Genomic DNA, 17920 nt, shown 5'->3' with positions numbered 1-17920 from the left:
TCTTACAAACCTAAATCTTTCTTTTTCACTATTACAGGTATTATATCACTATGACACAATAGCATTCACTACAAATTTAATACAAAGTTTTCCACATTTCATCAAACATGCACGACAATACATTCATTTACCATCTGCTAAAAAAATCAACTCCATATAATTATTGGCATCATGATTATCAACCAACCACAAGTCTTTTATTCTAAGAGCTAGTTACAATGTTTTTTTCTCCTCATTGATATTATCCTTTATTATATCAAATTTTTTGACCATTTCATGACAACTAATGTAATGTAAAAATAAAAAAATTTCAGTACAACATTTCATTATTTAGGATTTAGCTACAATTTTCGATGGTTTAGCTAGAAACCAAAAATCTAGTAATTCTTCTTGATGACTTTTTTATGGATAGAAACAAAAGGACCAAAAATCTATTGGTAATTATCTTTCAGTAATTATTTATATCCTAAATTCGTTTACAATTATACATTGTTAGATATCTATTGGTAATTATCAACAAACTTTTTTTCGTTAGTAAATATTATAATTTCATTTTTTTTTCTTCTCCTCCTATTCTTAAAAAATAAATAATTTTCTTAATGTTGTTAATTTTCTTTTTTAAACTTACCTATTTTTCTCTAAAAATATTGTTGGGACCCAATGTAATTCTTTTCAAACCTAGTTTTATAAAAAGAAATGGAAAGTTTTTTCAACATGTGGAGTTTGCATGTTCTGTGTTCATTTTCATTTATGTTTTGGAAACTAGGCCGACAATAACATAAAAAAGGTCACTAATCTAACGAATCCTAGTTTAATTGGTATTAATAATACAATACTAAAATTAAATAGTATATAAACATTAGACAAACATAATACCATAATTTAATAAAATAAAAATAATAATAATGAAGTATTTAAAAAATAATAGAATATATATATAAGGCATTACCATTTTTTTCTCATTCAAATATTTTTTACCTTATGCAGTTTATCCATTATATATTATTTTAAATATATTAATACTTATTTAGTAATTTAGTTTTTTATTTTCTATATTATATAATTAAATAATTTTTTTATTATTACTTTTGAAATTAATAATAAGAAAACGGATGTGAACATCCAGTTCGGTGTTTTAATAGGATGTCAATTTGGTTGCCGGATGTCCACATTTTTTTTAAAATTTTTCATTTGTAGCAGGACAGGCATAATGCTATATATTTCCTTAAAAGATCAAGTGATAGTGCATGCAAATAATATTGCCAAGATAATAACATATTTGTGTGGACAATAGTTGATGATATTTTTCATAGACGATGAAACTTGAAACTACATATTCTTGAATCTTGAAAATGCATATTATATTAGTATTTATTCTGTTCGATAATCGTCAGACACTCCATATAAAAAGATTTAGTTGTATTCCTTTTAATTAAATCAAATTCGATAGACTAAGTTGTCCTAAATCCAATTCAATCAACAATAGACCAAGTTAGATTAAATCTAATAACAACTCTATCCAATACAGAGTTTAGGCTTCAGGTAAAATACAGAGAAGAAAGATTAGAGCGGAAAAGCGAAGAAAAAAAGTGGTATTTTTAATTATAAATAAAAATTAAAAGTGTATTATTTCTGATTAAAATTTTGAAGAAATAAAAAATTGTTATACTTTTGAATCTTCTCTATATTTAAATTATTAGTATAATTAATTTCAATATACACAGTAATATGAACTAAATTTTCTAAAACATAAAAACCAATATAAATTAAAAGATTAAAAAAATATGACATCCATGATAATATTCAAATAGGTAAATTGGATGTGACATCCATAATACAATTATCTTAACCGGATGTCAACGTTTCTAAAAGAACATCTAAAAATAGAACATCATAAATTAGATCAGGAAAACCGGATATCGACATCCGTAACATTTCAATAACATTAATAGTGCAAAAACTCGAATCGAATGTCGACATCCGTATTAAGAAAAGAAAAAAATATATTTACGGAAGTCCAGTTCCGTAGTTACCAAAATTAGTTTCAATCAACACTCATTTACTGATTTCAACATAGATTGCACTGTATAAAACATTCAAGTGATTAACTAAACATTCATATGAATGATTAAGTGATTAAGTAGGTGAAGAACGACTTAATTGGAAGGTTGGTTGAAAGGACGTGAAGCACACAAAGCAAATATATTCCAGATTTGGAGGTGAAGGTTGCGGCTGCTGCGTGGAGACAAGATAATGAAATGGATGTGGAGAGTAAAAAGCTGCTACCCCAGAAAGCTAGGTCAAAATATTGGGGGGTGTAATGGGTGGGCTGGTGTAATAAATGTAGAGAGAAAATTTACTTTTACTTTTTAGTGGAAGGATAAAGGAGGAATTAAAAAAGTTTTTGGGATACTAAAGAAACCATTTGAAAGTGCGGGGAGAGACCCCACACTAACATTATGTTAATGTATGTTAATGTATGTATGGATGGCAACGGGGCGGGGAGGCAACGGAGCGGGGCGGGTACGGGTATCATGATCCCATCCCCATCCCCATAATAAAAATTCATCTCCATCCTCATCCCCAAACCTAACGGGTATACAACTTTTGACCCATCTCCATCCCCATCGGGTAACGGGTATTTTCTTATACCCATACCCATACCCATTTTTTTATTGTTCCATATATCAATTAAATATTTTTTATAAAAAAAATTTAAAAATCACACCAACGGAATCATGATACTATCAAAATATTCAATATTAAAATAACATACTCTTTTTGATTTTCATGATGTCAAATATTAAGAAAAATATTATAATAGTATAAATCTCAAATTAAAGTATCAAATAACAACTAAATAAAATTCAAATAATTATATAAAAGCTAAAAAATTACACATTACTAAAATTTTATAATAACCAAAATATTTATTAATTTTACAAATGATCAGTGATTTCATTTGCATTCGATCCACCTACACATAGAAAAAAAATGAAAAATTAGATATGATATAATAATTGAAATTGAAAATTTTAATTACTAGAATATAATGTACCTTCTTCATCAGATTCATTTTCACTCATGAGAACATCTTTTCCTTTTAATTTTTTAACACCTACAAACACCAAATGTAGAATATTAGATGAGAATTCACAAAAAATACTAACAAAAAATATTAATAAATTTGAGTAACTTACCTAGATGGTTTGAGTTCCATATCCAACTTCTTGTACACATCAAAGCCTCTATAGTAAATAATTAAACATTATCATGAAACAAAAAATAAATAATAAATAAAATTATCATAAAGGAGTAAAGATAATTAAATGTGTGACCCAAATTTGAGAATATCCATTTGAACATAACATAACGGAAAAAAAATGTATAATTAAGATTATGATAAAAGAAAAAGTACCTTGAAGATCTGCTTAAACCTTAAAGAACAAGCCAAACAATTAAAAGAGAGTAAAAAAGTGTATAACCAAAGTAACAAAAAGAAGAGCTACAAAATAAGAGTCAAACATTTTCATGAAAATAAATAAATAAATAAAGATAATCAAATGTGTAACCTAAAAATTATTTCATAGAATGAAATTGAGGAACACCTATTTGAACATAACCATATACAGAGAGTAAAAATTATGTAATAAGAAGAAGAAAAATTACCTTCAAAATTAAATCTTGAAAAACAAACCAGACAATTGAGAGAGTAAACAAAGTGTATAACAAAAAACAAGAATGAGAAATATGTTATATATATATATATATATATATATATATATATATATATATATATATTATATTATATTATATATTATATTACTATGTATATATATATTATATATGTGGATATCTTATGTTTATATATATATATAATTATTTATATATATTATATTATATATTATATTATATTATTATTACTATGTATATATATATTATATGTGTGGATATCTTATGTTTATATATATATATATATATATATATATATATATATATATATATATATATATATATATATATATATATATATATTTATAGATATATATTTATTTTAAGTATATATTATATTATATTATATAATAATATAAATATAATAATATATATTATATTATTATGTATATATATTATATGTATATGCGTAGATATTTTATGCTTATATATATATATATATATATATATATATATATATATATATATATATATATATATATATATATATATATATATTTCTTTTAAATTTTTATAAATTTGTTTATAAAAGATCTCACTAGTTAAATGATTAATTTGTTTTATACGTATATATTATATATATTATATTATATTATTATGTATATATATTATATGTATATTATATTATATTATATTATATTACATGTATATGTGTAAATATATATATATATATATATATATATAAAAGTATATTTTATTTATATGTATATATATTATATTATATTATATTATATTATATTATATTATATTATATTATATTATATTATATTATATTATATTATATTATATTTTATGTGTAAATATATTATTTATTTATATATATTTTTTAGATTATTTAATAAATTATAAATAGTTTAGTAATTTAAGCGGGGACGGGTATTTGGGTGGGTATATATATATCCCCATCCCCATCCCCATCCCCAGTTGAAAATTTCGGGTATTACCCATACCCATACCCATACCCAGTCAAAGCGGGGATTCCCGTCAAAACGGGGACGGGTTCGGATGATACCCACGGGCACGGGTTTATTTGTCATCTCTAAATGTATGTACCAATAAAAAAGCTTCAATGACCTTTTAAAGCTCCACAGTTATATGCATTTATATAATACAGTGATTGAGGCCAATCACTTATGGGATAATTATTCGTCATTATATCTCAAATACCTCAGACAAGAGTCCTATCATGCAAAGCCCTTTATAAGGACCTCCACTAAAAAGTACAATTCACTTAAGCTTTATTCATAAAAAAGTGTAAATCTTCCCGTTGTCGAAGTCGACCTGCCTTACAAAACTACTCACAAAATCTTGCCACTTGTCTTGTAAATACAAAAAAAAATAATTAGTATTTTGTAATTAATTATGATCGTGTTTTAAAATGATACTTGATTATTTCATAAAAATATTTTTTTTAAGTTAAAACTATAATTTTTGTTACTATACTTTCAAACCAAATTTAAAATAATTCTGTTTTGACTAATAGTGTAAAAGTTTTTGTCATCGTGAATAAAATTTAAACTTCAAATTATATTTAGATTTAGTGTAAATAATTGAAATATTAATATAATATTATTTTATTCATTCTGTAAATTTCTTAAAAAAATTATTAAAATTCACAAAATAAAAATAGAAGAGATAGACAATTAATGGCGAACGTATAACTAGTATCATTAAGAGTCCTTAACTTTTATTAAGTAATTAATACGTTATAAAAAAAGACTCTGTTTCATATATATATATATATATATATATATATATATATATATATATATATATATATATATATTATCATCTTCTCTTACGGAAAATGATACATGTAGAATAAGTTTTACAATCAACGGCGAAATTTTGAAATATAATAAACGGCGTAACAAAGAGATAAACATGATTTTGTATGTATATCATATTTCAAATTATTTTTACTAGTTACAAGAATAATATACATTAAGGAAGTATATTATTCTTGTTTTTCCGAGGAGGGTACTTTTAATTAGAAATACAAAGTCGACATGTTTAAAATGTTAAATTTTTTTAAAAAAATAATAAGACAAAAATGCTAAAAAGAAACAAAAATAATTTATTTAAACTTTTGGGTCAATCAAGGATTAACTTTGGTCCTACGTATTTTCATTTAAAGTGAGAAATCAAGGTTACGTAGTTCTTTAAAATATATTTGAAAAAAAAAAAACTATTTGGAAAATGATTTGATTTTTTGGAAGTGAACCTGACAAAGATTGATCTTGCTCCTACATATCTCACACTAGAGAATCAAGGATCATGTAGTTCTTAAAAAGACTTTTTGCTTGAAAATATTGATGTTTTTGTATTTTGAAACATTTGTATTTTTCTTGGTATTTCTGAATTACTTGAAAAATAGTGTCACACGACGTGAGCGACCGGACATAAACCAAAAAGAAAAAGAAAATTATTTTTTGTATTTTTAAAAATGAGTGTCACACAGTGTGAGCGACCGGACACACACTAAAAGATACAAAATTATTTTTTGTATTTTTGAAAATGAGTGTCACACGCTGCGGGCGATAGGACAGACACTAAATGAGAAAAAAAATTCATTTTTAGATTTTTTTCTTTTTTTTGTAATTTTTGATAGTTTTCAAATATTTTGTTTTCTCTTTTTTAGAAAGAATATTATAATGATTTAATTAAAATAAAAATGGAAAAAAGAAATATGAGAGTGCATAAGTAATGTGTGAGTTGCATCAATGAAGTAAATGGGGTGTGTTTATCAAAAGGTAAGGATGCAGCTAGTAAAAACCTAAAGTAAAGTGAACCTAGAAGGAGGAGTGTGAACTGTGAAAAGTAGGGTGCAGTCAACAAATGAGGACTAATGACATAAGGAGTGCAAAGCATAAATAGCATAAATAACAGGGGTGCAATGGGTAAACAAAAACATATACAACATAACACAGGAGGTGTAGAGCTAGTAAACATTCAAGTACACATAGCATAATAACAAAATAGGCCCAAAGATAAATACAAATAAAGAGGTTCATGGTTATCAAATGTAGGGGGGTGCACCAAGAAAATAAAACAAGTTAAAAACAAACACATAACATATGGGTGGAGAGTTAACAGATTACGGAGGTGCGGGAAGAAAAAATAAAGAGGTCCAATAGGATAAGGGCTGCAGAGATTTAAAAAAACATGTTGGTTTGACCCAATAAAAAAACACAACAATCCAACCAAGAAAAGGGGGGCAGAGATTTAAAAAAAGGAGTTCCACGAGTAAAAGTGGGTTGAGCCAACCCTTTAAACATTAAAAATTAGGGTGTCTTTCTTCCTACACCTCCAAGCATTTCTTCTGCACCTCCAAAATTTTTTTAAATTCCCAAAATACTCTTTTACTATTTAAGGAAACTCGAACATCACACCCCCAAACATACTTTCGAAAGTCAACTTCTGGAAGTCAAAATATATGACTTCCGAAAGTCAAAATATATCACCGGAAGTTAACTTTCAGAAGTCAAAATATATAACCGGAAGTCGACTTTCAAAAGTCAAAAATCATTACCGGAAGTCGACTTCCGAAAAACAAAAAACATTATCGAAAGTCGACTTCCGTAGGTGAAAAAATTATGTGATTTTAAATATTTTTAATTCTTTCTCAAATGTATATTTTCTAACTTATTTTATTTTATTTTTTAAAAACATATTAAAAATTATAAAACATATAAATTTTAAAAAATCTTACTTTAAAAATTAAAAAAAATAAGTAATAAAAATATTAAATAAAAAAATTTAAAAAAACTTAAAAAAATTTAAAATAAAATAATAAAACTTTAAATTTAAGAAAAAGTGAAAGATATATATATATACATAGGAATCGGAAGTCCGACTTCTATATATATATAAACGGAAGTCAAAATCCGTTTATATATAAATACCGGAAGTCGACTTCCGTGTATATATATTTTTTCTTTTTAATTTTTTTTTAATTTAAAGTTTTACTCTTTTAAAATAAAGTTAAATATTAAATAAAATAAAATGAAGGAGAATAGATAATAAAAATACTAAATAAAAAATTGAATATATATATATATATATATATATTTTGTTTTTAAGTTAATGTTATTATTTTAATTTAAAATATTTTTTAATTTTAATTTATTTTATTGATATTATTATAATTTCTGTTATTTTTAATTTCTGTTATTTGAATTTTTGAATTTTGTTTAAAATTTAAATATTTTATTTTAATCAAATTTTTAAAATCATTTCAATTATATATCTTTTTATATTTTTAAATTTAAATTTATTTTTATATAATTTATTAAAAATTTAATAAAAATAAAAAAAATAAAAAAATCATATTTAAAATAACATATATAAATAATATATAAATAATGAAATTTAAAATTAAAAAAAATAATATATATATATATATATATATATATATATTTATTTATTTATTTGTATATATGTTTTCTTTTTTATTTTTTTTTCAATTTAAAGTTTTATTATTTTAAAATGAATATAAATATTAAATAAAATTAAATGAAGCAGAATAAATTTATTATTTTTTAGTTTTTTTTATTTAAAGTTTAATATTATTTTAATTTTACTTATTTTTATATTTATATTTATTTTTAGTATATTAAATAAAAATAAAATTATATATATACATATTAATATTTTAAAAAAATATATATTAAAAAATTTGAAAACATAAAAAATAAATAAAATAATAAACTAAAAAAATCATTAAAAAGTTAAAAAATATCAGTTTTAAAAAGAATTAAAAATATTTAAAATAAAATTTGATTTTTTACTTATGGAAGTCAACTTCCGTAGAATTTTTTTTGATTTTCAGAAGTTGATTTCCGGGAATATTTTTTGATTTCCGAAAGTCAATTTTTGGTGATGATTTTTGATTTTCGGAAGTCGATTTTCGATGATATATTTTGATTTTCGAAAGTTGGCTTCCGGTGATATATTTTGACTTTTAAAAATTGATATTTTAATTTCTGAAAGTTAAAAATTTTAACTTCCAAAAGTCAACATAATTTTGAGGGTGTGGTATCTGCTGATCAAAGGGTTTTTTGAAAATTTAAAGAAAGCTCGGAGGTGTAGAAGAAATTTTGGAGGTGGAGGAGGAAAGACCCAACATTAGGTTCCCTGATCAAACCCAAAGAGCCTTTCTTCTCCAACTCAACAGCCTCTTCCTGCTGCCCCTGCGAGCCACCACGTCGTCGTCGCACATCCAACGGCCGCCGAGAGACGTCACCGTCGCCTCCAGCCACCACCAGAGGTGTCACCGACGAGAACCAAGCCTCTCGAATCGTTCCCTCTTCGCGTCTCCTCCCCCTGCGAGACCTGGGCAGCTTCTTCCTCGCCATGGCCGATAAAGAGCATCGCCGGCGAAGCTAGCCCTTTTCCTTCTTCTGCTCGAGGTACGCCAGGTCCAATACCATGACTAGCCGCATCTTTTCCCTTGAGTCGTGGCAACCGCAGCGACACCGTCACCTTTCGTTCGAAACTTTGACTCGCTGGCGGCATTGCCACTGGTGCTTACCTTCCCCTTTCTTCTCTCTGTTATCTGCTCCGATTTGTATTTTTATGCAGGTGAAATGTGATGGTGTCATGCACTTTGAATATTATCCAAATTCAGTCGGTGGATATTGATAAAATATATTCACAAATACGAATTTATTTATCATTCATAATTCTTTTAACTCTTATATTCTGAATGCCAACCTGTTAAACAAATATTGATGTCACGATAAACAAAAAGATAATACGTTTGATTGAAAAGAAAAATTTAACTATATAACTATATTATATAAAAAAATGTTCATTTTAATCTTTTGATCAAAAATTACATTTACTCATTTGATATTTATTATTATTATTATTATTATTATTATTATTATTATATAAAGTTACTCTTACAATCTTATTCATGTCGTCAATACGAATTAAATATATGCAAATACTTAGAAAATAAATTTGAGTTTTTTAAAATCTTTTGATATGATCATTAAATCCATGAGAAATATTTCTCATATACAAGTCCTTTGACAATTTATTGACGTTGGTTAGGTTAATGTGAATATTAATTACAACTTGGAAGTCTTATTCTTGAGGTTTGTGTTGGTTGTTTTAGAAGTGATATATATAGGTGAATATATTAGTAGTTTTCTCTGCTTTTTTTTAGAAGTATAGAATTCTTTATATATTGAAATTATGGAAGATATTCATACAATTAAACAATTTCAGACAATTGAATTTAGATATATTTGGTTTGAAAGTGATATGTATTGTCATGTAAGGTTTTTTTATGTTTCTCAAATTGTTATTTAGTCTCTTAGAGGAAATGGAAAAAATGTTTGAAGATAAGCAAAAGAATGAAGTAAGTGTTCTCATATTTTTAGAGAAGAAAATCAATGTGCGAATAAGTTGACTTTTAGAATTAGAAAATAAAATTCATTATAAATGATATAAATTTACTATGCTTATATTTGTTTAACTTCTTTTAAAAGATTGTGTGTATTTTTTTTATATGAATTTGGTTTGATCCCCATATTTTTTGTTATTGTTTTTCCTTTTTAATAATATTTTTCATGTAATAACGTGTTTGAGATATCAATCTTTACATGTCTGAATACATTGTGATACATGAAGTTCATTAAAAAAAAGTGTCGTCCAAAAAGTAAATATATAAAAAAATCACACAAACGTATCTATCAATGTAGGTTTGTGATTACTATTACTTTTCAATAATACAATTAGAAATTTAATTTTCAAGTGTATAAAATAATATGCTATGAGTTTCTTAATTAGAAGTATGAAAAATATATAAGTAATCCTTATAGTGAAAGAAATTATAAGTCGTCATTTAAGTATGGAAAAATCCATCAAATATGGGTAAAAAATTTGTCTCTCAGAAGATATTGAATTTAACATACTTACATAAAAAAAAAATATCTTCTAAAGGAAGGTAAATATTATTAAAACATATCAATCAAATTAATAAAGATTAGTGTAGTTAATAAATGTCACTCTCCTACCGTTCCACAAGAATGGCTCGAGTCTTGTTAGTTGTATCTCTGCTAGGATTTGTTTCAAACTTACAAATATCTAATCAATACAAAAAAAAAAAATATTTTATTTCAGCAACGGAAATAATATATTAAAAAACACAAATGGTGTCAAACCCATATATAATAATAACATTGAAACGCTGACCCTTAAAGCCAATTTGAACTCAGAATTCAAATTGAGCCTCTCACTGAAAAAAATACAATAGTTTTAAGAGAACCTGTGACTAATGTATTTCTTCTACTTTAATAGAGACAAAAAAGATTAACTATAAACATAATTATGAAAATTTTGAAGGACAACTTGGTCCACCATGACTATGTTCACCAAAGATAGGATCTTTCCTAAAAGGGTCAAGTCAACCCTTGAGAATGACATGTTAAACAAGACAATAAAGGTCAAACCTTTAGCAATGGACCATTCTTCAACTTATCTTACCACCCCAAAAGAAAATCATTCAAGATTCAATTTTGAAACTACCCATGAAACAAAGTGTTCACTATCATCAAGTAGCCAAAAGTACTGCAACAAAAATCTCAAACTTTAGCATGAGTTTTGAGAAGAGGATGAGCAAAAACCCTACTTTCATAATGTAACAATGAAAGGCTTTAACAAGGCATTTTCATGATCTTGTAAAGAAGAAGACGTTAATATAGGTTTCGTTTATGAGGTTTACCAAGTACCAACTCTTTTTTTTTTTTTTTGTTCACCAAAGAAAGAAAATGACTATGTTTTTTACAATCATAAGGAACAAACATCGTTCATCATTGTTGAACAATTTAGGTTAAAAATTGCTAAAGCGATGCATTAGCCAATGATGACATAATTGTTAATACTTTAGTTTAAGGATTACGTGCCCACCTCACAGAAGTTTTTAATTATACCAGCATAACATGAATTCAAAAACCTTAGATAAAATTTTACGTTCATAAGTGAGGAGTCAAATCTATAATATTGAAATGAATAAGTTTTGTTTTTAATGTTTGTATCCCTGAAGACGAGATAAAAAAATGTAAAGGTTTTATTAACAAAAAAAGTATTTTATTTAAAAAATCATAGTAAAGTAAATCCACTGTTTTATAAATGAGTATTTTGTCACTGTTACAGATTAAAAATTAAAACACAATTCATTTTAGTTGCTAAAATATGTGCACATTATTTGCTCAGTATTAAAAGAAAACTTCTCAGAAATTCTCCTAAGAATTACGGCAATTATTTTGGCTATAAGTAAACTAATTCAAACACTACATTTTATAAAAACTTGCTTCAAATGTTCCAAATTTGAGCATGCTCTATTTAACAAAGCTGGGAGGTTACACATTCAATATTTTCACCAACGTTTAGAAAATGAACTTGAATTCGAAAAAGGTTAAGTGAAAAAATTGAAAAGAGATTCCTATGACAAGGGATGTGAGTATGAACTTGAGCAAGCTATGGACACAACACAGTTACAACTACATTAAATTTAAGAAAGTACTTAACAAAAACATAAAGTCTGCTTATGAAATAACTATCCTAATGGTAGGTAAATCAACAGCAGCTCATAAACCTAATGTTTTTATCTGGAATAATATACCTGAAATTCACAGCAAGACTAATAAACTTGACCTACTAAACAAATTAGTAGTCATAAAATTGCCAAGATTATAGTCACAACCATGCTAGCCACATGGTCAAGGTCTAGCTCTCTTGTTGCTGCAGGATGGACATTTGTACTGCTTGATGTGTTCAGCTCTTGCAGGTGTAATCTTCACACACTTTCCATGGAACCATTTCTCACAAATGTCACAGCAAATCCAGAACTCATCAGAAGTATAGCTCTCTCCACATGCCCCACAGAAAGTCTCTTCATGCTCCTCTTCATCTTCAGCTTCCAAAGTCACACCCTCATCATCCTCGTCTTTTGATTGCATTGCTTTTGTGTTCTTTGATTCAGAACCTCGCTGCATTTGCCAACCCAGAAGATCAGAAAAAGAATATAGTCAAATACTGATCAGAAACCAGATCACATTACAAATAGCAGAATACTTTTTCACTCCTAGTTCTAATGACTGCATGTAAAAGCAGCTAGGTTTTCAAACACATACCTTAGAGTTTGATTTTGATTTGGTACTGCTATGATTTGAAACTGATGACTTTTCCTTTCCTTGTTTCTTGGCCATCCCAGTAACAACCTCAAATATAGTTGGAAGATCATTAATCATGTTAAATAGTCGCTTCCTGCATGGAAGAAAAATAAATATTACTGAAAGATGCCAACTTCTCCAATTAATCACAACTAAGATAGGTAAAATAATCAACAAGTCACAAAAGAATGCAAACTGAAACACTGTTGACAAACTAGGGGAGATAGAAAAACACATCAACATCTTTAATTAGAATTGCTAAGAAATGAATTCAAGACAGGTATAGAAAAGTTTGCTTTTCTTAAAAGCAAAAGATTCTCTAGTTAATACTTCTTAAAATTTGAGCCGTACAGCATTAGATGGGTACCTAGGTCATGGGAAAAGGGTTTTCTTCTAAAATGAAAAAAATTATTCAGAAACAGAAAACAGTTCAACAGACTGAATGGGGACTAAAAAAACACTCTCATGTTCTACCCCTCATAACTAGTCCTGTTACACTATCATATTCATACGTTGCAATCTAGTAATTATGTGCACAAGTAACAGAAAAAATTGAACTTCCCAAGTATCTTATGGAAACACATGGTGGTGAGGGTGTATGATATTATTCATACCCTCTCCAGTATCCTTCCATCTGATTTTGTTAGAATCAGATAGTGAAAAACCATCAAGGAACTATTAAAAGGTAATAAACATCTTTCAAAAATTTCAGAGTTTCAAAATTAACGACCAAAAATAACTTGAGCATAACATGGACTCCAAAGTAGAGTAATGAAGACACCAACCAAAAATTCCCATTAACAATTCAACACGTCCCTACTTTATTTCAACTCAGTTATCTTTTCCTCAACCGAACCAAATAACACCATACGGATAACTAATAGTGACTGTCCAGGTAGACAACATTACAAGAGGAAATTGAGGACATTACGCACTAGAAAATCTGATACTCCCTATTACACTTTTGTGTCTAATCAATTCTTTCTTTACTCCAATACTCTTGTTAATTTACATGCAAGCAAAACAGCAAAAGAATCATATTCAAAGAATAGGTTCAAGTATCCTTGAGTTTAAAATTTAGAATAATGTGAAAACAACATCCAATGATCCTAAAAAAATAATAATCTAAACCCATATATGTAGAAGAGAAAGGAAAGTACGTACCTATCAGCCTTGTCAAACCCAAACCTAGCACCAAAATAAAAAGCCACAGCAAGTAACCAAGCATCACTGTGTACAGCAACCAAAGACAGCCAGTCCTTATCTTGCATCCCATCTCTGGCAAAGTTAATGCCTAATGCTGGCTCTGGAAGCTCTGGAGGCACCTCCTCAGCTGGCAAATTGACTTCCCACTGCTCACTTGGAAATCCATAAAGGCAAAGATTTTCCTTCTCTGTACCACAGAGCTCATATAAGTTCACATTTAAAGTCTCATTTTCAACAAATACTAAGAACTGTTAAATGCAATAAGAACAACACTATAATCAGCAACTGAGTTATGGCATTATGGTAGCCTGTTGAAACAGCTTATATCAATCACACATTAGATCAAATACCCCAAAAGAAAATATTCATTCACGGCATTAATTACATTGGATAGGCAGAAAAATGAAATTTAAAAGATTCCTGGCATTTGAGGTTTTTCCTTATGGAGGGGATAAGACAGTCTCATAACCCACAATCCTAGAATCTTTCATTATTTTGAATTAAACATCCAAAAAAGGCTCGTACACTTCCTCATCATTTTTTTTACAATTACTTCCCCTTCCAACTCCCAAATATACCCAAGAGATCTACATATCATGCGTTGGCTGCAGTCCATTAAAGACCAACCTAATGGCTATTAGCACACCCCTTTAACCCAAAATCATAGTTTACGAAAGGTGAGTCTGAAGTACATTAACATTAAACAAAAAATATATCAAGTAATAACAAGCACACAGGCACTCATTTAGAGTCATGTCATATTCATACATCCCAAAAGGGTAAGGATTAGAACAAATGGTCCTGAAAGAATATAAAATGCAAATAAAATTTAGCTTCATTCTGAGTCCCACCAAATATACTTCATATGAAAGGAAGGGTGGCAAAATGAAACCATTTCACCATATTTTAACAGGTGCAAGCATAGCCCTGTCAGGCAAACAAATTATGGGCCCAAGTACAATGAAACATAATGATGCACGCTAAATTTGAAAGCTACCAACTGAATATTTTTCAATTGAGTTTCTTCCATTTATGGTAGCATAAGGCAACTTCAGTCCATGCTACATTATAGCTACATAACAACTACAAAGAAATAGAAATAGAAATCCTCTAATGACCCCATTGCACGAGCACAGTGTTTATTAGATAAGAAAAATGTAAACTTCAACGAATAGCCATTACAAAATTGTCAGAGTAAGAAAATTAGGTATACACGCTTTCCCATATTTTCAAAATTAAAGTTCGAAAATCCCATCCCCAGTGCATGTTGGGATTGAAGCTGGGACAACCCAAAAATACTTTTACTCCGAAAGCAACATTTTTCCCCTCAGTCGTGTGCTGCACTGGAATTCGTTATTGTGCGTTCCAATTCTCAAAAGTACTTCCCAAAATCTAATCCAAACATAGTTTCGCACCCACCTAAATTCAAATTTCTCTCCAAATTGAAACCAACAAAACCCAAACTCAAAATAATCTTCACTTTCCACTTCAGAAATCAACCCAATTCAATGGACCAGACTGGAAAAGATACATCATAAAAACCGACCAAAATAAAAACAACAAAAAAACAGTTTTGTACGGAACAAAACGTTACCGGGATCACACTGCTGGTAGAACTCTTCAACATCTGGAATACCCACATAGAAGTGGAAAAGAAAAACATTAGGAAGGTGAAAAAGGTCAATTCTTTTCAATTTTTTATTCTTTAAACGCAAAGAAAAAGAAAGGATTGGAATGGAAAAGGATAAGAAGTAAGAACCAGTGGTGAGAGCTTTAATCAGAGCAGCTCTGCGACCTTTGAAATCCCTAAAGACCTCTTCGACCGTACGAGGATTGTATCCTGCGTCCATGTCCGAAGGCAGTGTTGCAGAGTTGAAAAGAATGGAGGGAAAGAAAAACAAGTAAACTATTTGACCCTTTTCTCACTCTCTATGTTTATGTTTCTGTGTGTAGTGTGTGAAACAAAACACAACACAACACACATGAAAATAGGAGTAGTGTAGTAATAGTGAAACAGAGAAAACACAGGCTTTTTATAACCCGGATTTGAATCGGAAACAATTGGATTGAATTAACCGGATTTGATAAAAGCCCATCGAATCCGTTTCACACTTGAACCGGATACGTTTTTATTTTTTTCTTGCACTTTTTACGTTTAAAAGAAAAAAAACAAAAACTTGAGTGTGTCTTATGTCGAGCACCGGAGCAATTCTGGTTCGGGTGAGGCCTTTTATGGTTAAAGTAATTTTAGTATTAATTAATGTAAGAAGAAGTAATAGTAGTATTTATTGTTGAATAAATGTTGGGTATTTAAATATATTTTTATATCATTATTAATAGTTAGCATTTATTATTTTCATTAAATTAACATATTATTATTATTATTATTATTAAATGTCAGTGGCAGAGAACAACTTAGTACCTTTATATACTTAGAAAAATATATATTCATAATAATGATTACATTAAAAATATAAGTTTAAGTATGTTTTTAGTTTCCATTTTCGTAACAAAATTTTAATTTAGTCTTTTTATTTTTTTTATCTCAATATGGTCTCTGTTTTGGAAAATTTAATCTCAATTTAGTCATTTTTGATAGTGGTACAGTAACAGTGTTATATGAAGGTGTCATGTGTCAGTTCGTGGATTTTTTTATTTTATTTTTATTTTTTAAAAAAAATAAAAAATTTGCCACATGTTATCGTCGTGTCACGTGGCAGTGACAAAGTGATGTGACAGTGATAATGCGACGTGTCAGTATTATGCTAGGTGTAATTTCTTCATTCTCAATTTGGTCCATGTATTCTAATTTTTGTCTCAATTTAGTTCTTATTTTTGTAACAACAGTGCAATTTCATCCCTCTCTAAATTAAAACAAAAATAAATTTTATTATAAATTTTATACAAATATTTTTATTAAATTTGATATTTTTATTCAAATTGATATTTTTATTATATATTTTTAACATAACTAAGTTTATTTAAATTTGTGTTTCACATTCAACTTTACTTTAAAATTGTTTTCAAATTTCAAATTTATATGTTTTTTATTGTTACATGAACTAGTTAAAAGTATTTTTAAAATTTTTATAATAGTTATTTTTACACCAATTCAAACATTTGTGTATAAAATATTTTAATTTTTTTTCTATTAACATTATTTTCTATTGACAACTTTAAAACAATTTTAAATAAAGTTCAATGTAAAATATTAATTAAATAAACTTAATTTTGTTAAAAATATATAATACTATTTTAGCTTTCAAATCATTTATTTTTATTTTTATTTTTTAATTTTAAAATATAATTGAATATAAATAGAAGTATAATATAGGTTTAATTACTCGGATGGTACCAACTTTGGTACAAGTGTGTCAATCCGGTACCCGCTTTTAAAAAAATATCAATTGCATCCCAATTTTTGAAAAAATGCTTCAATTAGGTTCCTTTCACACGGAGTTGACTAACGTCGTTAGTCAACTTGCCACATGTCAGACTGTGATTTTTTTTTTAATTTTTTGAAAAAAAAAATGCTACGTGTCAGGTTCCTGTGTGTGACACATGGCATTGTCAATGTCACATGACATTGCAATGCCACGTGTCAGTGTTACTATCATATGTCATTGTGTTGATTTCGATTTAGTCCCCATATATGTCTTTTCTTTCAATTTAGTACCTACTTATGTATATCTTATTCAATCTTGACCTAATTTTTTTTAATAATTAAAATCCATTTTTTATAAAATTAAAAGTAATTAAGTATAAAATTTTTACAAAAATTATGTATTTGATATTTA

General features: G+C 27.4%; 1 protein-coding gene across 1 annotated transcript; it reads right to left on the bottom strand.

The window, feature by feature from the left end:
- Positions 1 to 12225: 12225 nt before the first annotated feature.
- On the bottom strand, positions 12226 to 16143 carry LOC114193146 (PHD finger protein ALFIN-LIKE 4-like). The gene is made up of 5 exons (XM_028082851.2): positions 15883 to 16143; positions 15718 to 15750; positions 14082 to 14310; positions 12879 to 13011; positions 12226 to 12734 (listed from the first exon to the last, which is right to left on the bottom strand). Exons 1-5 carry the CDS (start codon positions 15971 to 15973, stop codon positions 12465 to 12467), a joined length of 756 nt encoding a protein of 251 aa, XP_027938652.1. The 5' UTR covers positions 15974 to 16143; the 3' UTR covers positions 12226 to 12464.
- Positions 16144 to 17920: the final 1777 nt, after the last annotated feature.

Source organism: Vigna unguiculata, chromosome 8 (genome assembly GCF_037176805.1).
Source record: "Vigna unguiculata cultivar grain cowpea cultivar isolate G323 ecotype 2 chromosome 8, ASM3717680v1, whole genome shotgun sequence".
In the NCBI taxonomy this organism is placed as follows: domain Eukaryota; kingdom Viridiplantae; phylum Streptophyta; class Magnoliopsida; order Fabales; family Fabaceae; genus Vigna; species Vigna unguiculata.
The sequence above is the reverse complement of the archived record's forward strand: the minus strand, read 5'-3'. Positions and strand labels throughout refer to the sequence as shown.

What these genes read in the sequence shown, in the direction of transcription:
- LOC114193146 (XM_028082851.2), bottom strand. Translation starts at nt 15,973, where the DNA reads ATGGACGCAGGATACAATCCTCGTACGGTCGAAGAGGTCTTTAGGGAT. An exon ending in GATTAAAGCTCTCACCACTG is followed by an intron (nt 15,751 to 15,882) that starts GTTCTTACTTCT and finishes TGGGTATTCCAG; the next exon opens with ATGTTGAAGAGTTCTACCAG. An exon ending in AATCAAAATCAAACTCTAAG is followed by an intron (nt 12,735 to 12,878) that starts GTATGTGTTTGA and finishes TGGCAAATGCAG; the next exon opens with CGAGGTTCTGAATCAAAGAA.